The 24,331-nt window shown below is 34.7% G+C and overlaps 1 protein-coding gene across 2 annotated transcripts in view; it reads right to left on the bottom strand.

Annotated features, from left to right (window-relative positions):
- stx (ubiquitin-like domain-containing protein stuxnet) overlaps positions 1–24,331 on the bottom strand; it is a 151,431-nt gene that overhangs the window by 61,882 nt on the left and 65,218 nt on the right. For both annotated transcript variants that reach the window (XM_090386978.1, XM_090386979.1), the window contains exons 2-3: positions 20,342–20,429; positions 2,169–2,225 (exon numbers count right to left, since the gene is read on the bottom strand). In XM_090386978.1, the coding sequence (XP_090243104.1) occupies positions 2,169–2,225; positions 20,342–20,429 (145 nt within the window). The remainder of the gene's footprint in view (positions 1–2,168; positions 2,226–20,341; positions 20,430–24,331) is intronic.

Raw genomic sequence — 24,331 nt, 5'->3', positions numbered from 1 at the left:
GGCTTCACTTCCTTGGATTTTATGTTTCCTAACTAATAGTATAACCCCTCCTCCCTTTCTATCTTGTTTATCCTTCCTGTACACATTGTACTCCCCAAATTCCAGTTCTGCATTCCTTATATCTGTGTGACACCACGTCTCTGTTATTCCAACAATATCTGCCTTTGATGTTCTGAGCAATACCTCAAATTCAAATTTATTTACCTAACTCCTACCATTGGTGTACATTAGCATTAGTAGAGGCATTTGATGCAAGAAAGCAAGCTTATGCAGCATCAGCCAAAAAAAAAAAAAAAAAGAAAAACCCACTTCCACTTCACCCCTCTGTTCGTTCAAAATACCTGTCCAGCTGAGCCTTAAACTTATTTAGGCTATCAACCTCCACCACAAGGGATGGAAGTCTGTTCCACCAACCAACCACCCGCTGGCTAAAGGCAAATTTCCGCACGTCTATCCTACATCTGTCTTTCCTCAATTTGAATTTATGCCCTCTCAGGTGATTATTCTGAGCTAGAGGAAGAATCCCATCAGCATTGAGCATGCTCAATATAAATTTTATTTTTGCTTTACCTAGGCTGAACCCATGTCGTTGCTACTGGTGGTCCGGTGCTTATCCCCATGGCTACCCTACATGCAAGTAGGGTAGCATGTATACCTGCACCTGTTCCTATTCTTAGCTACCCATGTGTTTACTTCTACCGCAATGACTCCCAGCAGTCTCTGAAATACCCTGCATCTTGTTTTCCAGGCTGCTCATTCCAATAGAAGCAGTGCAAGAATCACTTTCCCCTCTGCCAATGGCTACTATTAATCTATTAGTTCTTGTATCCCCCCCCAAGCTAGCAGTTTTCCGACCCACCTAACACTGCCTGGATAGCATCAGCATCCCATCCCTGTAGAAGCAGTCTCTCCTGTTAACAAGTACAGCCCAGGCTGGAAAAAATTCTACCCCTTGAGCCTTGCACAATCTTTCCAGTGCCAAATTAATCGACAAGGCTCTCATCATATACTCCCTCCTATCGTGTCTGGGCAGAATTGCAGACACTTTCAAATTCAACTCTATTCATGGCTTTTTTTTCAACAGTGACCTGTACTTGTTAAGTAATTCTGCCAGTCTCCTACTCTTAATATCATTAGTGCCAACATGTACAACAATATCACCCTTTGTGCCCTTAAAAGATGATATCTGCTCTACGTCATCAACCTTTGCCCCTGGCAGACATACCCTGGTCCTGTTCCACCTATCCTTTTTACATATCTTGTTCCCCGTTCCCACATTCTCAAGGCAGAATGCGCTGTTGGACCAGCGCATTCTGCCTTGTGGGTTGTCGAAGGCGTTCCCTGCCTCAATTAAGTCCCATGCTCACCCCTATTCGGTAATTTTCATTCCTGTGATCATGGCATACGGTCGAAAAGCATTGTCAGCTTCAGCAATTTTTTTCGTTAAATTAATTTTTAATTATTGTTAATTATTTCTTACTGTAATGCAAGATTTTCGATTTTTTAATTGTTTTTGTTTTAATTTCTCAAGAGTATCATACAGAAGTGTTCTATGTATCATACTGAGGTACACTGCTCTTATTCTTTTACAAATATTGATAATCAACGTAGAACATATTGAGTATTATAGCTCTGGTTCATACTATCTCTAAATCAATAAATCACCATTGATTTAAATGGAGAAAGACAAACATGTCTTAAGTAAGTTGTGCTCAATTCAGTATGGTACTTCAGTTCTCATAAAATTTGTAGTCCTGATGAAATGTATACAAGGCAGAAGAGGTTTTCTTACACTGTTGGCTTCAAATTGAGGGTGTCAAATTATGCCAAAGAACATGAGAATGGGGCAGCTGAAAGATGTTTCAGTCTTCCTACAACTAAGAAAATGATACCTTTATCTGTTAATTTGCATTTCAAATATATGCAACAAATTATTTTTTCCCAAAATTTTCTTCTAAAAATATCCCATTTTATTGGCTGGCAAATACAGTAATACAGTAAATACAGTAATACTAATACTGAAAAGGCAATTTTGCACTGCTTATGCAGTTACACCCAGGGACTACTACCTCCTCACTGCACCATCCTGTCTTATGCATAGTATCATAAAAAAAGTAACAAAATTATAATGCTACATGAGCAATAATTGTACCTATGCAGTAATTTACCTGATTATCACTGAGACTTTCCAGGGCTTGTAGTACACTTTGTTCTGGTCTCTGGGCCTAGAAAACAAAAAAAAAAAAAAAAATCCATAATCAGATATTTAAAATCAATTTAAAATGGTTAAACTGAAGTCTTGAAAACTTTAAATTGAGATTTTGTGTTCATTTATTCCCTTCTAGTAACTTTTTTGGAGTGAATTTAAAAATTTCCAGAAGTTATAATTTCTATATACAGGATGTATCAATAATATGTGGACCATATTTTCAGAATAAATTCAAGACCTGAAAACAATGAAAAAAAAAAATTCATATAAATATATGTAGTATGGAGTTATTGATGTTTCAATTTTAAAAACTGACAATGGAAGTGTTTCAATGGTAAAATATACTAAAATAAAAAATAAATAAGAATGAGAAAATTGTGTACCTTGTATAAATAAACATTTTACTAGGTATGTCTGCTTATTCTTATTTTCCTTATCACTGAAAACTCCAGTCACTTTTGAAAATTCAAACAGCTGTAACCATTCAAAATTGGACACACATTTATATAAAATCCCTCCACACACCATTGTCTGAATCGATTCTGAAAGTGCAGCCCATGTTATGAAACTTTTAGTTTTCCTATTTTATCTCTATTTTACAATTTTTCACTTAATTATTAAATAATTATACAATCAGTTTAATTATACTAGCCATATATATAAAATTTCAGTATAAATTTGCTTTATTTGGTGTGTATGATATTAGAATATATCAATCACAAGATTGGGAAAACTGGGAACTCGTGAGTCATTGGCAAGTATCTGTTTTTTTATGGATACATTCAGTATTATATTATTAAGTGCTCATCTGTGCCCCATTTCTTTTGTATAATCTCACTTACAGTGTATACTCATATCCCCTAAGAAAAACTCCAAAAAGGGAAAGCAATGCATTTGAACGTTGCACAGAAATAAAACCTGTTAGACTGTGGTGTGTTTGTTTCCTGTATCTGTGAGGAATATAGAGTGAAAAAACAAGGCTAATTCTCAACTTGATTTCAGTATTTTTAATACATACATATCCAGAGTTAACTTTTTAAATTGTCAATTATTTGGAGTACAAATGGTCTTTAAAAAAAATAAAAAAAACCCTTTCAATTTCACATATTTATTATGTCCATAAAAATCAAGAGCTTACTGTAATTATTTATAAAATTATAAATTTTAATTAATATTGCTGTAATTAATATAAAATATATTAATTATATTTTCTTTACTGTACAAGCTTACTGTAATTAATATAAAATATATTAATTATATTTTCTTTACTGTACAATTTCTATAGGAGTGATAAAAACTAAAGTTTCCTAGATTGTAACATGTATTTCATGTATTATAGAGATTTTATTTCTCTTTTTGCACATTTTTCAAAATGTACAAGAGCATTTATTGACAACATTTGCTAATGAATGCTATAAACTAAGGCAATGAAAGACATTTTGTGTTGATATATTATCCACACAAAATGATCCCCCTCTCTCTCTCTTTCCCCCGATAAGAAATGATGGGAAGTAAAAGTAGCTAGAAACGTAGACCTAAGAAGTGTTCAGTGTGATTCATTTCCTTTGAGTGAAAAATATTTCACTCACTAAAATCCACAGGCAGTTGGAAGAAGTTTATAGCTACATAGCATGTAAGGAAATGGCATCAAGAGTTCACCAATGGTAGAACAAATATTTGTGATGAAGATTACAGCAGAAGATTATGCTGTCACTAAACAGATGAACAACTCTGCATGTAAAAGAGTTGATTTTGGACAAATGAAAGCAATCACTTCTCATTAAAGATGTTATGTGAAATAATGCATAACATCATACTTGAGGAATTAGGATACCATAACATTTGTACTCACTGGGCTCCAAAACATCCTGCCCACCGTAGCCAGGTGGGCAGGAGCAGCAGCGTGTAGCACACGCTTCTTGAATAGACCGGGGTTCGAGCCTGTGACCACCAAATACGAAGGATGCGGAAAGGTCAGGGAATGACCACCGCATATCCCCAGAGCAAGAAAGGGAAAAAATTAATAAGCAAGAAAACAAACAAAAGAAAAGGTTTTGGGGAACTACAATGACAACATAGTAAATGACGCATTTGTCTCTTTGAAAATTTAACATTCATTTCTACCACAGCCTACTTATTACCAAAAACCTGACCATGATATGAACAATAAGTCAGATTGAGATGAAAACAAATGTTTATAAGAGGTGTTCAAAGATTCACCCAGAAGTAGCTGTGGTAGATGGTTGAAATAAACACCATCTATTACACTTTGTCAACATGGGCACCAGAGAAAATGACACATTTCTGACACCTCTTAATACATTTCCACATGCCAATTTTGTAGAAGCTCTCTGAGTGCCCTTCAAACCAAGACTCAGCAGTAGAAATCACCTCATCGTCAGCAGCAAAGTGTCTGTTCTTTCATGATGGAAGAACTTCAAGGCAGGAAAGAGGAACAAATCAGAGGGTGCCAGGTTTGGGGAATAAGCAGGATGCAGCAATATTTCAAACCCACATTCGTGGGCACACCTCAGTGCAGCATAAGAGGACTGCATAGGGGCAGTACTGTGGAGCAGGTGCACACCTTTTGACAGCTTATCATGTCTTTTTTCTTTTATAGCAGTATGCAGCTTTATGACAAAGTTGGAATAGTATTTTGCTGTCGTGACAATACTGCTAGCAACATTTCCTGTGCACACTGTCCTTTCCTTCTTCTGGTAAGGGGTCAGAATTCTGGGAATCTAGCAGACGGCACATTAAATTTGGAGCTATGCAGCTAGTTCTTTGATGCTAATACAGTGATTGTACAGGATTAATGCCTCAATTTTTGCAACACAATCTCTTCTGTTACAGCAGTTGCTGGGCATCCTGGGAGTTTTTCATCATGCACTGAGGTTCTTTCACATTTGAATTGTTTACAACAATGTGCAACAGCACTGTAACCTGGGCAGTCTTCTCCATAAATAGTGACCATTTCTGCATGGTGTTTTGGGTGTTTCCCCTTGCAGAAAGAGAAATTGAATCACTGATCTGTATTCCACTTTATCTATCATGACACTTCATTCAGCACTGCAAAAAAAAAAAAAAAAATTTGTCTGATTGAATCCAAAATTTGTGTGGTTGCCATAGAAATTTCAAGGTATCAAACAAAAAAAAAAAAAAAAAAATTCACCTTTCTATCACAACTACTTCTGAGTGAATACAAATCTTTTTTTGAACCCTCCCCTTGTAAATATGGTTGAAACACTGTAACCAGTTAACGACTTGAGAAAACTAAAAATTTAAATTTCACAGGGAATAGAAACCCATTAACAAGCCTAAACAATGTCAATATACAAAATACTAACTCATTATAAAAAGCAACACAGAAACCAAAATGATAAATTATAACTCTACTTGAATAATCAAACATATTCAAAGCTGTAAAAAAACAAAAAAAACTGAGAAATAAGACTAAATTAACAAACTAAATATGAATAGAGAGAGAGAGAGAGAGAGAGAGAGAGAGAGAGACCATATCAAATTGTGAAACATGGGGGGAGGGGAAGTGAAGGACATTAATGGACAGCATACTTTTGACATCAAGGCAGAAATTAAATGTGGTACAATCAACATCAATTGATTGTACCACATTTAATTTCCTTAATTTAAGAATGATTTTAAGATTCTTTAAGAATGATATCTGAAATTAAACACTTTTATAGTATGAAAACTACTACTAAATGTAAGAGGAGCTATCTCCAGGCATTTAAGCAAATTAGGGGAAAAAAAGTAAAAAAAATGAAAAATACAAATTAAGAAGAAAGAGCCAGTACTCATGGAGAGGGGCACAGTGACACAGAACCTTTTAAATATAATGAACTACTACCTGAAATAATGCTAGGAAACTGTGCCAATTTATAAATGAATACAGCATAAGATAAAAATAACACACGCAAAAAAAAAGTTTATGGGGGACCACAATGACAAATTGATCACAGGAGCATATTTACATTATTGACTGGTTCCAACAAAAAAGTGCTGATTGGGATTAAAGCACTAAATTTAACTGGTTCCAGTTAAATTCAGCACTTTACAATAACAAATTCTTTGAAGAACAGCATGTTACAAATAAAAAATAATAATAATAAATAAAAAATTACAATCTGGCACTTGTATCAACAACTACATAGTCTTAAGAATTCATACAAAAAAAAAAAAAAGACCTCTCTCTCTTAGCACTATCACTTATCAACTTCATAACTTAATATGACCTTCTCTTGCAAAGTTACAAAATTACAGCTTTGTAGCTGGACATGCAAGCACCTCTGTGAGTTAGCAACTAGTTTGATGTCACTTTAGAAGAGCTAGGAGTGAAGAGTGGTAGAAAATATCCTGTGTAGGTACAGCTGGAAGAATGTTTGCAATGCTGAAACATAGTGACATCTGTTGATATGTATGAGAAAACTGATTGGATTTTTTTTTATTCACAGTATGTTTAATAACTGTTCTGTGAAGAAAATCAAAATGGCATTTAAATTGATAAAGATTCCATATACCTTGTTATAATTATTCCTTAAGAATAAGGGTTTTTTTTTAATCCTCCAATGCAAAAGTGTATTTTTTCTCTGAAGCACATTCATTTATGAGTATCAGAGAGATCAAAGTACAAAGGCAATTCAAAAAATAAGTTACACTTGACCATTGTAGCCAAAGAGACATTTATTGAGGTATGTAACATTATGCAATAGAAAGCACATACCTTGCACTACTTTTCCACATAGTCACCGAATTAGTGTAAACACTTCTCTGAACGTGTGACTAAACGTTCGATTCCCTAATAATAGAAATCCACTCCATGGTCATTCAGCCACCATCGAACTGCTGTTTGCACCTGCTCATTGTTTGCAAATTGTTGTCCCCCTAGATGTTCTGTCAGCTTGCTGAAGATGTGATAATCTCAAGGCAAAAGATCGGGACTGTACGGCGGATGTTGCCATACCTCCCATCCAAAACTTTGGAGTAAGTGTCCTGTTGTGCATGCATTGTGTGGCGTGGCATTGTCCTGAATGAGAACAACACCTTTGCTTAACTTTCCAGGCCTCTTGTTTTTTATGGCTGTTCACAAAGACCGTAATGTTTGGCAGTATAAGGCAGCATTAATTGTTGTGCCTTTTGCCATAAATTCCATGTAAACAACTCCTTCACAGTCAAAAAACAGTGGCCATGACCTTTCCTGCTGATGATGCAACTTTGAATTTCTTCTGCACAAGCAATGCTGTGTGTCTCAATTCCATAGACACTCTGTTTCTAGGGTGAAATGGTGCACCCACATTTCATTGCCAGTGATGATGCAGCATAAGAAGTCATGGCCTTCCACAGAATAGCATTGAAGGAAGGCTAGAGAAGGCAAAAAAAAAAGTTTACCTTTGTGTTCATCTGTCAGTGAACAAGGAACCCATTGTGCACACATTTTGCGATAGTCAAGATGTTCATGAATGATGGAATGAACACTGCCTATTGAAATATCCAACTCCTTTGCCATTTCTGCAACTGTCAGCCTTCAATTATTGCAAATCATTTCATCAACCTGCATCACGTTGTCTGCAGTGGCTGACATTGATGGCCTTCCTTTTCGATCAGCATCTGCCAATTCTGTGCGACCACTTTCAAACTGATGGCACCACTTCACTATGGCTGGACGTGACATTGCATTTTCCCCATACACCACTGTTATTTCACAATGAATCTAAGACGTTTTGCCCACAAAAATCATACTGTACCTCAAACTTTCTAGCTAGTTGACATGCCATTATGAATGCTTGCTCCTACACAACTTACCACTATGTCAACGAAACTCACCTACCAGGGGGCACAGGAACCACATTTGTTGCACAATTATACCAAGAGATGGTAGCAGGTGTAACTGATTTTTTCCCCATACACCACTGTTATTTCACAATGAATCTAAGACGTTTTGCCCACAAAAATCATACTGTACCTCAAACTTTCTAGCTAGTTGACATGCCATTATGAATGCTTGCTCCTACACAACTTACCACTACGTCAACGAAACTCACCTACCAGGGGGCACAGGAACCACATTTGTTGCACAATTATACCAAGAGATGGCAGCAGGTGTAACTGATTTTTTCCCCATACACCACTGTTATTTCACAATGAATCTAAGACGTTTTGCCCACAAAAATCATACTGTACCTCAAACTTTCTAGCTAGTTGACATGCCATTATGAATGCTTGCTCCTACACAACTTACCACTACGTCAACGAAACTCACCTACCAGGGGGCACAGGAACCACATTTGTTGCACAATTATACCAAGAGATGGCAGCAGGTGTAACTGATTTTTTGATTGAATTTTTCCAGCAGGGATAGGGAGGTAATTATTCTGTTGTATAAGGCAATGGTTAGGAGGCCACATCTTAAATACCGCGATACAGGAAAGGAGCGAAGGTGGAGTTGGCTTTCTGGTCCATAAAGATATAAAAAACAACATTTTGAAATTCAAAATTACATCACCAAGGGTGTCAAGACTACTACTCAGGATTTCTAAGAGGTACAAGCTAAAGGTTATAATGATTTATGCACCAGCATCAAGCCATGATGATGAAGAGGTTGAAGAAATGTACACCGAAATTGAGTCTTCTAGATGAGCAGGAAACCCACTACACTATCATTATGGGAGACTTTAATGCTAAGGTTGGAAAGACACAAAACAGCACAGAAAGGGGAACTACAGGAAATTTTGGAATTGGTGAAAGAAGTGGAATTTGCAGAATCGCAAGGATAGTCAGTAATGAACACATTTTTCAAGAAAAGGGTGAACAGAAAGTGGACATGGATTAACAACTAATGAAATCGACTTCATCCTCACAAACAGAAGATACATCATAAATGATGTTGCCATCCTGAACAAGGTTGGAAGTGATCACAGAATGGTAAGATGCACACTTGATATAGATGTAAAAACAGAAAAAAAAACTGACTTGAGTAAATAATACGAAGGTCTGCGAGATAACAGAAGAGGACAAAAAGCAGTATGTACTAGAACTTAAGAACAAGTTTGAGCTTCTGCAGACTGCTCAGGACCAAGGTATCGATGAGGAATATTACAACTTTTTGAAAATGATAAAGCCCAAAAGTCCAAGAAACCTATAGGTAAAAAGAAATCCAAAGAAGAAAAAATTAGTCAAGAAACTTGTCATGACGAACCGAAGTATATTGAGTTATGCAAAGCCATTAGAAAGAGACTCAGAGAGGGCATAAGAATATTTAACACAAGAAAAGTAGAAAAAGCATTAAGGGAAAACAAAAGACTTAAATCAGCACCCATGAGCAGTAATACAGAAAGACAAATGATACTGAAACTGAAGAATAGCGATGGTGTACTTATAAATAGCAGAAGACTACTATAGAGAATTATACAAGGAGCAAGGGGATGATGCCAGCAGTGGGGAACATGGATCACAAATTAGTAACACATACGACATACCCGATATCCTTCCTGATGAGGTACAACGCGTGTTGAAGAAAATGAAGAATAAGAAAGCACCGGGAGAAGATGAAGTTGCTGTAGAGTTATTAAAATTGGGAGGAAGAGATATGACACAAAAACTGGCAAGGCTCTTCACAAAATGCATTAGAAAAGGTGTGACGCCTAAGGAGTGGAATAATGCAATCATAGTTTTGCTGCATAAGAAAGGAGATAAATCTGAAATTGAAAATTATAGGCCGATTAGCTTGTTATCCCACATCTACAAGTTGTTCACAAGGGCCATTACTAACAGATTAGAAAGAATACGTGATGAGAATCAACCAAAAGAGCAAGATGGCTTTAGGACAGGATTCTCAACTATGGATCACCTTCATGTAATATCACATCTAACGGAGAAAGCAAATTAATATAAAACACCATTATGCCTAGCATTTGTGGATTATGAAAAGGCATTTGACTCCATACAGCATAAGGCAATGATTAGGGCACTGGAAAGACAAGGCATAGATACCCCATATATTATGATTTTGAAGAAAATATATGAGAACGCTACCTCCTTTATTAGCCTAGACAAAGACAGTAGCAAATTTAAAATTGAAAGGAGTTCGACAAGGAGACACAATATCTCTGAAGTTGTATACTGCTGCCCTTGAGAAAGCTTTCAGAAGATTAGACTGGTCACAGAAAGGAGTCAATGTGAATGGAGAGGTACCTAAACCATTCACAATTTGCAATTTACATGTGACATTGTGGTCATAAGCCACAATCCTAAAGAATTAGAGGAAAATCTTAATCAGTTATGCAGAGTTAGTAAGGATTTTGGACTAAAGATGAATATGGCTAAAACAAAAGTAATTATGAACAAGTATGCCACAGAAAAGGATATAATGATTGAAGGAGCAGTAATTGAAAAGGTGGAGTCATACTTATCTGGGACAAATCATTAGCTGTAATAATGATAAATGGCTGGAAGTGAAGTCAAGAGAAGAATAAATTTTGGATGGATAGCATTCAGGAAATATAGTCACATACTGAAGCAATATCCCAATTTGTCTGAAATGTAAAATAATGAACCAATGTATACTCCCACCATTACTTATGGAAGTGAAACTTGGGCACTCACCAAAAGAATGGAAGAGAAGCTGAGACCTATACAGCAAAGAATGGAACGAATTATATTGGGAATCAGACTGTTAGATAAGAGAAATATGGATTAGGCAGCAAACTCAAGTAAAGGACATTGTTATCAAAACTAAAGAACTAAAATGGTCTTGGGCAGGACACAAAACTTGAAGACAAGATGACAGATGGACTAAGAAAATAACAGAATGGTACCCAAGAGAAGCTAGAAGAAAACCTGGAAGACAACGACAGCAGATGAAATTCATAAGTTTGTGGGTAGATAGCAAATGGATGGCCATTGCACAACACAGAAGGAACTGGAAAGTTGCTGGAGAGGCCTTCATCCTGCAGTGGATTGAAAATGGCTGATGATGACAGGTCTGAAGGCTTTGTTTTAGGAAGGATATGGATCTATTGGAATGGGTGCAGAAAAGAGCACACATTTGAGTTGCTGAGATTAGTGAGGGAAACAAAATGGCACTCTTATCAAGAAATGCTTCAGTTCTGCAAATTGGAGGACTAAAGGACTAAACACCTGCAAGGAGATATGATTGAGGTGTTTAAGGTTATTATTGTTATTAGCCATAGGGTGCAAAGAAGCCTGAGGTTTCTACTGCACCAGCCAAAAAAAAAAAAAATTGAGTTACCCTGAGAGAGAGAAAACAAGAGTCAGAAGTAGAAGGGAATCACCAAGAAAGTAAAGAATGGTGACATCTAGCTCAGAACCCTGGGTGTGCCAATCCCATACTCACAAGATGTATGGGATGGATTGAGCAAGCTCAATGCCAATGACATCCTACCTATTGAATGGACAGACTACACAAAGGGGCATAAATTCAAACTTAGGAAGGATGGTTACAGGATGTGCTTGAAAATTTGCCTTCTGCCAGTGGGTGGTTAATTGATGGAACAAACTTACATCTAGTGTTGTAAAGCGGACAGGAATAAATTCACAAAATAACTAGAACTGTTAGAAGATATTGGCAGGTAATTATGGTAAGTGTTCTCATTGGTTTTTTTTTTTTTTTTTTTGGTTGATGTTTAGCTTGCTTTCTTGCATCATTTGCCACTACTAATACTAAAACTGGCATTATGTAGAAACATTTGCTGTAAATTTGTTTATTCTGATTTGTTTATAATTAACAAATCAATGTTATTTACAATTGTAACCACTTTTAGTCATCACAAATGTTTATAGATGTAAATAAGTGCAGTTATCTGTGTTTAATATTCACTGAAATATGCTGCTCCAAAATTGCTCAACACTAAGTATACTTTTCTAAAATCCAGACCTATCAATAACTGAGGATGCCAGATTCTAAATGTTTATTGTAATACGTAGGATATGATAGAAATGCAAATTTTCAGGTGTATTCAGAGTGACAGATACTCCAATGATCAATCAGTAACTTTGGGTCCTCTAAAGTTTACTTAGTTTTATTTTTTTCCTTAGGTCTCGATATTCATTTACAGACTGCTTAAATAGTGAATTGATTCAAGCATTATTTTGGAGAGCAATTGCACCTTTATTTTTATTTTTCAGATTTTCCATTCCACTGTGCTTCCCTAGTGAATACTAAATCTTGCTTGTCAATTTGATTCCCTCCCCCACCTCTCTAATTTGTTTAAATTGCTTTGGTTTCAGGTATCACAATTTAACTCCTCAAATATAACATTGTTTAGTAGCAATTTTTATACATGACATAAAAGTATTTAATTTAAAATAACAATATTTGCATGTCAAACTCAATTTTTTGTTGCAGTCATTTAGTTTTTCTGTTCTAGCCATCAACTACACAGTCCAGACCTCTTCTGCTCTCTCCCCACCAGGCTATCACTTTTTTTTTTTTGAGTTGCTGAAGAAAGCTAGGAAAGATGTCAGATGAAGAACCATCTTCACAGGAATGCAGTTATATGCCCAACACAAATTTGTTAAGGGGGAGTGATCTTGTTCTGGCCAATCTGATTGGATACTATGATGCAAAAACAAAGGAACTGGATGCTAAAAATAATTTTGACATCATATACTTAGATTTCAAAAAAGCTTTTGACATTGTTCCATATGAAAAAAACCAAACTGAGCTGATCCATGGACAGTTTTCATTCACTAAAATAACAAATACTAAAGAAAAATTCTCAGTAATTAACAGAAATACAATAAAATAAAAATAAGGAAAGGAGGAGTCTCGATAATAGAGAATAGCCTCTGGCAATAAGCTAGAGAATTCCCTTTCTTGGCATTTATAGTTTTCTCAGGCATTTCTATTTATTTTTTTATATAAAATGTACAACTTCCATTTCAATTAGGCAGAGTTTATTTTATTCCTTTCCAAATTCATCATTTCAGTGTGACAACTTTAAGCCAGTAAAGGAAACATATCGTCTCCCTGGTATTCTTGAGTTCTTCACTTCCGAAATTTCTTCCAGTCATGTGTGTTTTTCATTTTGAGATAACTTTATGCTTGAAAGAAAGAGCTCCCATCTCAATGACATTTTGAAATTTCTTTTTCTTCCAATCACTCATTTTACATACGGGTGGTTGGTTGGTATGGGGATTTCTCGCACAAGGGCAACTAAGGCAAACTGTGCTTTTTACCACAAATGATGGGTTGTAAAGTTGATCATCCACTTGAATATTTTTCAGATATTTAAACAAATTAACTAGGTTGGCTGTCTCCCCTAAGAGGTCATTAAGTTCCAAAAGGGTTGTGCTGCAGTAAAAGAGATTTAAATTATGCAAGCTGAGCAGCTTGATAATTCAGACAGTCAAGAATATTTAACAGTAAGTAGGGATTGAGAGAGAGAGAGAGAGAGAGAGAGAGAGAGAGAGAGAGAGAGAGAGAGAGAGCGCAAGTAGGAGGATCTTCACTATTAATAAATGGAAATGGATAATGTGTGCGCTAAAAATAATCTTGCAAAGACAACCTATTCTCTTCTGTTCTTATAGAAACTGGATTGCCAGATTGTGGAGTTTGCTCGATTTGAAGAAACTTATTATGGGTTTCTTCCTGCCATGTTAGTGTCCATTGTTCAATATATGCTGGTCGAATTATGGTTTGTAACTCATATATGGGACCAATACAAATGATAAAATGGTGTTGAGGGAGTTTTTTGCAGCTTAATCCGCTTTATTTATTTTTTTTTTTTTTTTATTTCCCCAGAATTCCAGCATGTCCCGAAATACAGCATCTGGTATGTTTAAAAATTGGGTACATGGAGAAGGTTACATTGTAGGGTATTTACTGAACTCAGAGTCAGTGTATATCATTCTCTGCTGACTAGTCACGTTGCTGGCATGTTCTAGAGCCATCTTGATCACATAAAGCTCAGCAGAATAGACTGAATTTGGGTGAGGGAGAGGCTGAGACAGTGCAAGTGCACCACTGCAGAACCTACAGATATATCTGTTTTTGAACTGTCGGTATATAACTGAAGGGCATGAGAGTTTACTGATGCATGAGCTACACGTTGCTGCTGAATATTCTGATTTTCTAGTGAATTCCCCCTAATCGACAAAAATAATCATCAAAAAATGGTTTATATTTTATACACATACCATGTTGGCTCCACTGTTTCCATTTATTTCCAAGTAGACATTTTCAAAGGAGACATTCCACTTTTGCATAAGTTCCTTCAGTCCAATTCCTGTTTGTTTGTTATTTGGTTTTTAGGAGCATTAGCAACTAAGGCCATATTGCTCCGGGATATGCGGTGGTCATTCCCTGACCTTTCCACATCCTCCATATTTGGTGGTGACGGGCTCGAACCCCAGTCTAATCAAGAAGCATGTGCTACGCACAGTCCACTTCCTGTAGGCTTATTTTCATTAGGTTTGTTCACATAGTTTACCAGAAAAGGATTGAAAAGGTAAGGCCAGATAGGATGATATGCAAGGCTCCTAAGTTTTGCTGCATACATAAGGGTAAGCATTGTTCTTCTAAGTACTAAAGGAGGTTCATGAACTTCTTTATATAAGTTATGGGCGGGGATGCCCACTATGCATCCTAACGCTATTCTATGGGCATTATGTTGAACTGGATTTAATGGCAGCAATACTGACTTCCTTGCAAGGTTCTACACTGGGGCACCATAATCCAATCGGGATTGGATTATAGTCAATAAAGATGAAGCAAAATAGTGATCAGAGCCCATGATGTAGCAGGAGTATCTTCCACATATATTTTTTTTTTTTTTTTTTTTTTTTTGCTTTCCACAAAGAAAAAAATTCATATTTATTGTTACATGAATTTTAGAAAGTTTAGTGTCTAATATGAAGTCTAAAAATCAAATAGTGTCAGTGAATTGTATGGAATAATTTCCTTAAACATCAGTTCTGGTTCCAGATATATTGTGCACTTTTTGCAAAAGTGTATAGCAGTGGCCTTTGTTGATAATTGGTGGCCATTATCATTATGTGGCACCTATGATTCTATTTTTATCAAATGGCACCTGGAGTTGCCTTTCTACGGAGTACATATTTTAAGAATGGCTAGATATAGTGAGATCATCAGTAAAAAGAAATGCCTAAACAGTACTGGGAATGGTTAGCATCATATTATGTATTCTGATTGAAAAGAGGGTAGCACTAAGGATCAACCCTTAGAATATATATGGGTGAATTTTATTTAATTTCCTTAAAATTAATATTATTGGTGTCAAACTTTTAAGTTGACAACAGAAAGTCTTGTTTGATGTTTTTCAAGCTTTATTTCCCATTTTGTTGAAATCAAAAAGAATACCATAGATCTGTGGCAACAAATATGTTTATGTTCTAACATAAACATTAACACCCTAAGTGTTAATGTTTATGTTAGTACTGCCATCTCCCCTTTTAAACTGTTTTCTAATTAGCAACCGAGTGAGAATTATTTGCCTACACAGAAAACGAAAAAGGACCAACAAAGGACCAACCATCGCACCCATGCTTTTTCCCTCTTTGTTAAAGATTAAAATATTTCATACATTTGGATTTTGCTAACACTAAGATGTCCATCAAGAACTTTCAGTCTACACAATTTCAGCCAACTAAATGGTGAACTGTGTTATTAAAAAGCTTGGGCACATTATAAGACAAATGAAAACAATAAAATTTATATTTTATTAAATCATTTTGTAAGTCAGACAATAAAACTAATATTAACAGTAATAAAATAAAAAAAATAAAAAAAAACCCAGAATTAATATTAAATTAATTCTGTTTTCACTACAATACAAGAAAATTATCATCTAAGGGAAATTAAACTGCGGTATCTTACTATAATTTGAACTTAAAATTTCTTTAAAATAAATTATTTTAATCTAAAGATTAATTTTTTTTTTTTTTTGTAATTAGGAATGGACATTTAATACACTCCATTTAGACATTTTATCCAGACATTTTATTTAAAATGTCTGGATAAAACACATCCAGACATTTTATTTAAAAGCCAGATGTGTGAAAATTTTACTCTACCCACTTCAGCACTGTTTTGAAAAATGTTAAGTGCATAGAAGTTAACAACTAAACTACCAGGTGTACATGAATTTGTCACCAAATAATCTTGTTTGAGTAACCTTTAGCGTACTTGAAACACAGCACTTCACCTCAGAACTGTTAATGTAATTAGCCAATTGTAATGGAAAACAATCTATTATGTTATTAACATTACAGATTTAAAGAAACCAAACTTTCTTATTTTCTGTATAAAAACAAATCAACATTTATGTACAATTTAGATAATGGCAAATTTTAAAGGATTATGTATACATATAAAAAACTGCAATTGTGTTAAATGAAACACACATTTTATAAAATGAAAACATGATATTCCCTTTTAGTTAAGATGAATATTATATGAAATGAATTCAATATTTTGCACACTGCAGGTTTCCCTAATTTTGATGTTTTTGTGCAGACTGTAGGTTTACGCAGGTTTCCATTTTAAACTGTTTACTAATAACGATAAAAGCAAATCAAGGTTTGGATGAGTAATATAAAAATTACTATTAGATCTGGAATGGAAAGATTTACCTCTATTGGTATGCCTTTCTATAGCAGTGCTATACTTGCTTGGCCCAAGTATCAATGGAATGCAAAGCTTTCCAGTGTAATGTTCTATAAGGTAGTTGGCAAATTTAGTTACTCTGAAATCTTTGGGTTATATTCTTGAAAATTGCATGCAAAACAGTCTTCAACTTTGCTGGAACTTTAAACCAAACATTTACAGTAATTTTTTTTGTATTCTGAAGATAATTTAAACTTGGGGTAAATGGAAGCAGCAGTCAAATTAAATTAACACTTGGCCACAGCTCTTCTGCAGATGCATGAACCATTTTTTTTGAATTCTGCTACTGATGTCTTTAGATTGAAATCTAGACCTTGGATTTCACACTTGTCATTCAAAAACATCAATAAGTTCTTTTATATATATAAAATATATATATATATATATTGCCTCATGTGAAAAGCTGAAAGGGGTGCCAAAAGAAAGATTAAATAATTGCCAACGTTGCCATCATTAACAGTAGGGCACAATTTTTCATTCTTGCCTCAGATACTAAAATGGCTCAGCATGGCCCTGTATATATACACACTTCTTGATACCCATTTGGTATAACTTTCCACTGTATCAAATGCTGAAACTTATTCTAACAGGAAAACAATTTTTTTTTTTTTTACAAATCGTTAATTAACATGAAGCATCTCTCTTAAACAGCAAAAATGTCTATATTTTGGAGCAAACAGATAAATTCATCATTTGTTTTTTTTTTTTTTTTTTTTTTTTTTGAAAGTGGAGGATGAGTTTGTCTACTATAATAAATATTTCAAATATAGGTGATATCCCTAAAGGAAACATTACTTAATTTATCAGATACTGTTTAATTGTAGAGTCCCTCAAGTAAGTTCTTCCATGGCTTTCCTTTGACACTGCTACTTATTACCTGGTAGTTTCTTTTTTTTTTTTTGGTGATTATGCTGCCCATCACATCATATAATGCTATATTAAACACCACAGTTAACACCAAACTGACAGTTTCTTTGCTTTTGACTAACACCTTTGATTTTTTAAACGTAGGAGATTCCACAATAAAAATTTCTTTATAAGATTTGCTAGTAATTTCAGCAGATTCCATGATTTCTTCTGGCTTGCACGATACTCTATTCGCAGAAATTATTATTATTATTTAATTTATCTGGTCCACCCACTGAACAGCCTGCTAACTGAAAAGTGTTCAGTATTGGGAATACATTAAAGATAGTAATATAGACAGGATAACATGACAATATATCCTACATAACAGGTATCACAGCAGCAGCATGTACAATTCATTCATATTTAAGAAAAGTGCAAGACTATTATGCGTGTGAACATTCAAATTGAGCTAGTCTTACTGCATAGAAATACAGACCCTTGCCATGTTAGATACTCATAATCCTTCATTTAAACTGAACTAGTATCCCACTGCCTATGGTAAATCCTAGAGTCTAACTGGGCTCTGAGAGTCCATCAAACAGCATCACACAATTATCACTTGTACATGTGATAATTGTGATAATTGTGTTATGCTGTTTGTTTATAGCTACTATCTCCATAAGGGTATGGTTTTGTCACTGCTAAACAATCATTTTTTGGTGCGTGGGGGGAAGATTTTATTCTGCATACCAGCAGCTCTCTAAAGCATATAAAGTAAATTTTTCTGTTTAAAATTCAGCACATTCTGGGAATGAGAGGTAAACAGCTGAACATATATCTGTAAACATTTATACTGACTAAAAGACAGTACTGGTGATTAAAATGTAAGCAATTAAATTTGTTCAATGGGAACAAATAAAAAACATAGTCAGAGCAAATGCTATCAAAGTAATATAAGTGGGTGTACACTTCAGAGGAATAAAAAAAATCCTTTGCAATTAAAAATAAGAACAAAATTAACTATTCTTAAGAAATAATTATTACAATGAGGAAGACTATCAGTTTACAACATTTTGCTTTTAATAATGTACTGTTGTGAAATTCAATCAATTGTACATAATAACGAAGATTGAATAATAACGAAGAAGAATAACGAAGTTTCATGTTTGCTGCCATTTTCTATAGTTATATTATAAAAAAAGAGAAAAACAACAGGCAGTTAGGGACAGAGTGAAAAGCCAACTGGGAACCTTGAGCTGGCTGCTGGTATTCTCCCTGCTTTAGTAGTGCACCTGACAAGTTGTATGACTAGTGTAAGGGCAGCAAAAAAAAAAAAAAAAACTTAAGTCTTGTGGCATTAAATCCACTGTTTGTGTACTTCAGTAAGTTGCTATTTATGGAGGAAATTAACCATAGATTTAATGAAGCGTGCATTTTACCCACACTGAGCATTTTCAATCTCTCTTTACTCGTAGCTGTTCTAAAGTGGCATAAATTAGTCATCAGCTCATGTAAGCTGCTGTACAAGTAATATACGTAGTTGTAAGTTTTAAGGGTAGTTCACACTAAGTTACAATGTTTACTGAATAAGATATAGCACTAAAAGAGAAAAATTAAAAGTTATAATATATCTAAACTATATGGCCTCAGAGAAATTGAGATGTTTTGCAGAGCTACCTCATCCTCGTCTATTTTTTCGGCCAGCAGGATTTAAAATTCATTGATAATGCAATGGGCTTAATTCTAACAGAAGATCAAACTTGACTGTATGAGTTATCATGGTATTGCATGACTTTAAAACAGATGGCCTTGCCAAAAAGGTTAATTGGCTAATTGGTTAGATGATGAGACTTATATGACAGCCTGTTTCAGGACTAACTGGTCCCTCGTCAGAATGCAGGTGATCTGTAGTGACAACAGTCAAAGAAAACAAACAGCTTCAGCTACCATTAAAACTTTGAAAATTCTGATTTCATATGCCACATGGTAACTCGCATTGAACAACTTCTTTACAACAGATTTATCTGCCTTTTGCCACCAGAACCACTTACTATAAGATGAGGGACCAGTTAGTCCTGAAATAGGCTGTCACAGCAATCTCACCTTTCAATCAAATGACCAATTAACCATTTGGCAAAGCCATGTTAGAAAGTGGCACAATACAAATGCAAATTTGTTCTGTTGTGTGAATTAAAACTATTGCATTCCCCTATGCAGTTTTCAATTTTGCTGCAAAAATAGTTTAAAGGGCAAGGTAAGTCTGCAGTCATCTTTATAAAGAGAGAAATGTCACTCTCTTAAAGACAAATGCAAGTGTCAGTTTGTTTTCTTAATATTTCTAGATTTTAAAACTTTTTTTTAAATGTATCACATTTCACAGAGTTTAGTGTATATCTTTTATTGATTTTTTTTATAACAAAAAAATCAAGTACAAAGCAAATATGATACAGGCTGTAAAATTAATACCAACAGAAGCATAGCTTTCCTAAGCAGTAATATATTTGCTGAACTTACAACTAGAAAATGAGTTTATTCTATTTCTCCTTAACCTCAAACACTGCAAATTCTTCTATTAAAGATCATACAGGAACTATGAATAAAATCCAAAATTTCCAACTTACTAATAATCCGGTCTCAACATTAGGCAGCAGAGTCAACCGTGCACCTTCCATAATATGGTTTTCTTCCAATGTTCCCTCTGTAAGTTGCCTTAAATAAAAAAAAAAAAATTGTTTAAAATACTTGTTCAATACATATCACCACATTTAACAACTGCCAATTCCTTGTGGTACAATATACTACAAGCACTGAATATTTAATATAATATAAAATATTAAATATACTTAATTAGATAGTATGAATCAGAGCTGTAATACTCAATATGTTCTACGTTGATAATAATATTAGTAAATTAATAAGAGGAGTTTACCTCAATATAGTACGTGGAACACTTCCGTATGATACCCTCCAGAAATTAGAAAGGAAAAAACGAAACTAATTTCTGGAGGGTATCATACGGAAGTGTTCCACGTACTATATTGAGGTAAACTCCTCTTATTAATTTACTAAATATACTTAATATACAAATATAAATGGATAGGCCATGGAGACCTGTTTCATGGCCTGCTCACTCCCAGGAGTTGAATCCGCTTGATTTTTACTTATGGGGGTCAGCTGAAGTCCAATGTTTATGCAACACCCATTGACCACACTGAAATGTTGTCTGAGTGTCAATATTGATATACTTTGCTAACACAGAGCAGGGATACACAGATCCAAACATTTGACAGTCCATGATAAGACGTGTTCAGGTGCATTGAATGCACCTGAACTTTAAATTCAGCATTTAGTTTACATAACTTTTAAAGCTTTATACACCTCAATTAGGTGGCCATGAAGATGCAATTAATAGAGCCCCCCCCCACTCCCCAGTCTGTTTTCATAACAATATCCTTTTGTGACCCAACCAATCTTGTTGCCTTTCTCTCTACCTACATCCTTTCCAATAGATCTATGCCCTTCCTAAAATGAGGATTCCAAACCTATATGGCCTAATTATCCACTGCTTTATTCAATGGGTTAATCACCTCTTTGTCCCTACTGGTAAAGTTCCTATATATTACTGACAGAACCCAAAGAGCTGTTCTGGCAGCCTGTTTACAATGATTAGAGAGTTCTGTGTCAAACTGCATACAGTTACCACTGGGTAATTTTTCCTTATCAACTGCCTTGTGTTTGGTACTACCCAAACAGGTAGTATTCGAAATTACTACTATCCAAATGCCATACCTTGCATTTATCAATTTTAAGAGTAAATTGGAATATTTCAGCACACTGTTTAATTTATCTCATGCCTTGCTGAAGATATAGCATGCCCCAAATACTGTCATTAACTACTGTTCCCACCGTTGTATCATCAGCTAGCACACATCAAACTTAAAATACTACATTCAATATCATTAATAAATATTGTTTGTTTGTTAATTGGTTTTTAGGAGTATTAGCAACTAAGGCCATATTGCTCCAGGAGTATGTGGTGGTCATTCCCTGACCTTTCTGCATCCTCAGTATTTGGTGTTCACGGACTCGAACCCCGGTCTAATCAAGAAGCGTGTGCTACGCACTGCTGCTCCTGCCTACCTGGCTATGGAGGTGCCTATTAATAAATATTAAAAACAATAAGAGCCCAACACTGACCTCTGTGACACCCTACTCATATTAGTCCATAAAGAGCAGGGGCTATTTATAAATACTTTGTTGCCTGTTACTTGCCTACCATCCCTTTATATGCTGTAGTACCTTACCCCTAATGCCATTTTTCTCCTTTACAACAATCATGCTGTGGTATGGTACAGTATCAAAAACTCTACTGAAATCTAAGTATATGATGTCAAAATTATTTGCAACCAATTCCTCAGTGGTTAATCAGATTGGTCAGGCATTATCTACCTAAAATAAAGCATGTTCTGGTTATCGTTTGGCTCCATTGCTATCAAGATTGTGAAGTGATGCAAGATTATCTTGCATCCCTTCTTTTTAGCTATTGATTCCATTATTTTTCCCAATGATCCAGACAAGGAAAATTTCTCTTAATATTAATTCTCACACCTTGATCTCTGGATCAGTTCTACCACAAGAGGCTGCAATAAAACAGTCACAAAAATTTCACTAACTTTTATTGCAGCTGAGAAGCCTTTATGAACTATTTTTACTCCTTTGCTGAGTGAGTTGGTCAAAGATGCATTGTTTTTACTTTGAATTAGGACTTTTTGTATATTCAACAACAATTTATTGTAAATACACTTAGAACAGATGCCAATCCATTTTTGTTACACTGATTGGAGAAAGATGCCATATATTCTGGTGTATAAACAGACCTTTGAAACAGTAAAAAAAATATCTCAAATTTTAAGATTAATTTACATGTTGAGTATAAAATCATAAATTTGAATTAGGTTAGGAAGACATTAATTAATACCAATATTTTTTACTGAAGTACTTTTTAGTTCTCAAAAGGTAAACCCAAGATTATCAATTCTCACTGCAAATGTGCTTCCACAATGAGGCACAGTTTACAAAGGAACCAATTTGCAATACAATACCAAACAGGCAACAAGGAATTGCTCAGCATTATCAGTTGACGTTGATGCTACGCATATAGCATCGACGTCATGTCACTTATGTCTGTTGGTTTTTTGACCCTCTACATGAGGGCATGCTGTATACCCATAATGCTTCCTTTACTGTGAAATGTAATGTTACAATGTAAACTTTTAAAAGAAAGGGCAGAAATACTTGAATTAAAAACAGACAGGGTTCTTAACGAAGATTTTACTATACACATCATTACATGGGATGTGTAAAATGACTATAAAGGGGGAGGGATCAACTTATAAGGTGAATATACGATTAAGCAAGGATATTCATAGCAAAGATTAGCCCTTATATGCCAGTATTTCAATGCAGTAGCTGAAATCAAATAAAATTCATATACTTCACCATTTTCAACCATGAGGATCATTCTGCTCCCACACAAGCCCAAGGCTAGGTAATCAGCACATAAAATGTCTCAAAGACCATTATTCATGGTTCTGTCAAAGTTGCTAATATTTTTTTAAATTTATTTATAGCATCACCTTGAAAAGGTTAATCCACTATACATTTAAAAATCTGACACTGCTAGGACAGCTGTTTCAAAGTTCATGGCTTCTTATCAGTGGTGGGTAGTCTATCAGAAAACATATTCTGAACTGTGATTCATGTATTTCACCTAAGTGAAAAACAGAAGTACAGCTTCCATACACCATTTGGCTTTCACTAAGACAAAACATAGCCACTATATGTGCCTTTAACTGAGCTACATTTTCCCTACATAGTACGATACTACTGGAATGCAGATGATATTTCAACTAAGGATCATTCTGCTCCCCCCCACTAATTAAAAATCAAAGTGTGCCAATTTTATTTCAATAATGCATTGAAGGTGCACATAATAGTAGTCATGTGCTAAAATGAAAGTTTTACTTCCATGCTGTGCTTGGCTGTTCATCCAGACAAAATAATACATTAATCATAATCTTAATTAATAGATCCATTTTCAATTCGTAAGAAAGGTAAAAATTAATTTTTTAGAATTAAATCAAAAGATGCATGTCTCACAGATGCCATTGAAGCATCTTTGTTAAATTGATGGTGTTGGTGCTAAATGACTAAGTAGGTATATTTACTAAGAAAAACCAGGGCCGCATTAACACTATGGCCATGGGCCTCATCGGAAGAGGGGCACATTTTCAGTGTAAATATTTTCTAAAGTAGTGATAAGTTTCTAATAATAATAATAAACCAAGAAAACGTGTAATATAAAAGCATTCTTAAACTTAACTTGTTAAGTGCTTAAATTTTATTCTTATACCTTTTATTGTACAATATGAAAGTTAAAGTTCTATTAAAATTGTTTTTATTTATTTTTCCAAGTCAAAAAACATAAAACATTTTTGAGCTCTTAATTTACATTTTTATCAAGGAATTCATTCATATTTATTATTCACAATATAAATATAAAAACCTATGTACTATTTGTATTTATTTATATATATATATATATATCAACA

The sequence above is a fragment of the Mastigoproctus giganteus genome, chromosome 12, assembly GCF_048544385.1.
Source record: "Mastigoproctus giganteus isolate SK-2022 chromosome 12, ASM4854438v1, whole genome shotgun sequence".
NCBI lineage: Eukaryota > Metazoa > Arthropoda > Arachnida > Uropygi > Thelyphonidae > Mastigoproctus > Mastigoproctus giganteus.
This window is presented reverse-complemented; position numbering and strand designations above follow the sequence as displayed.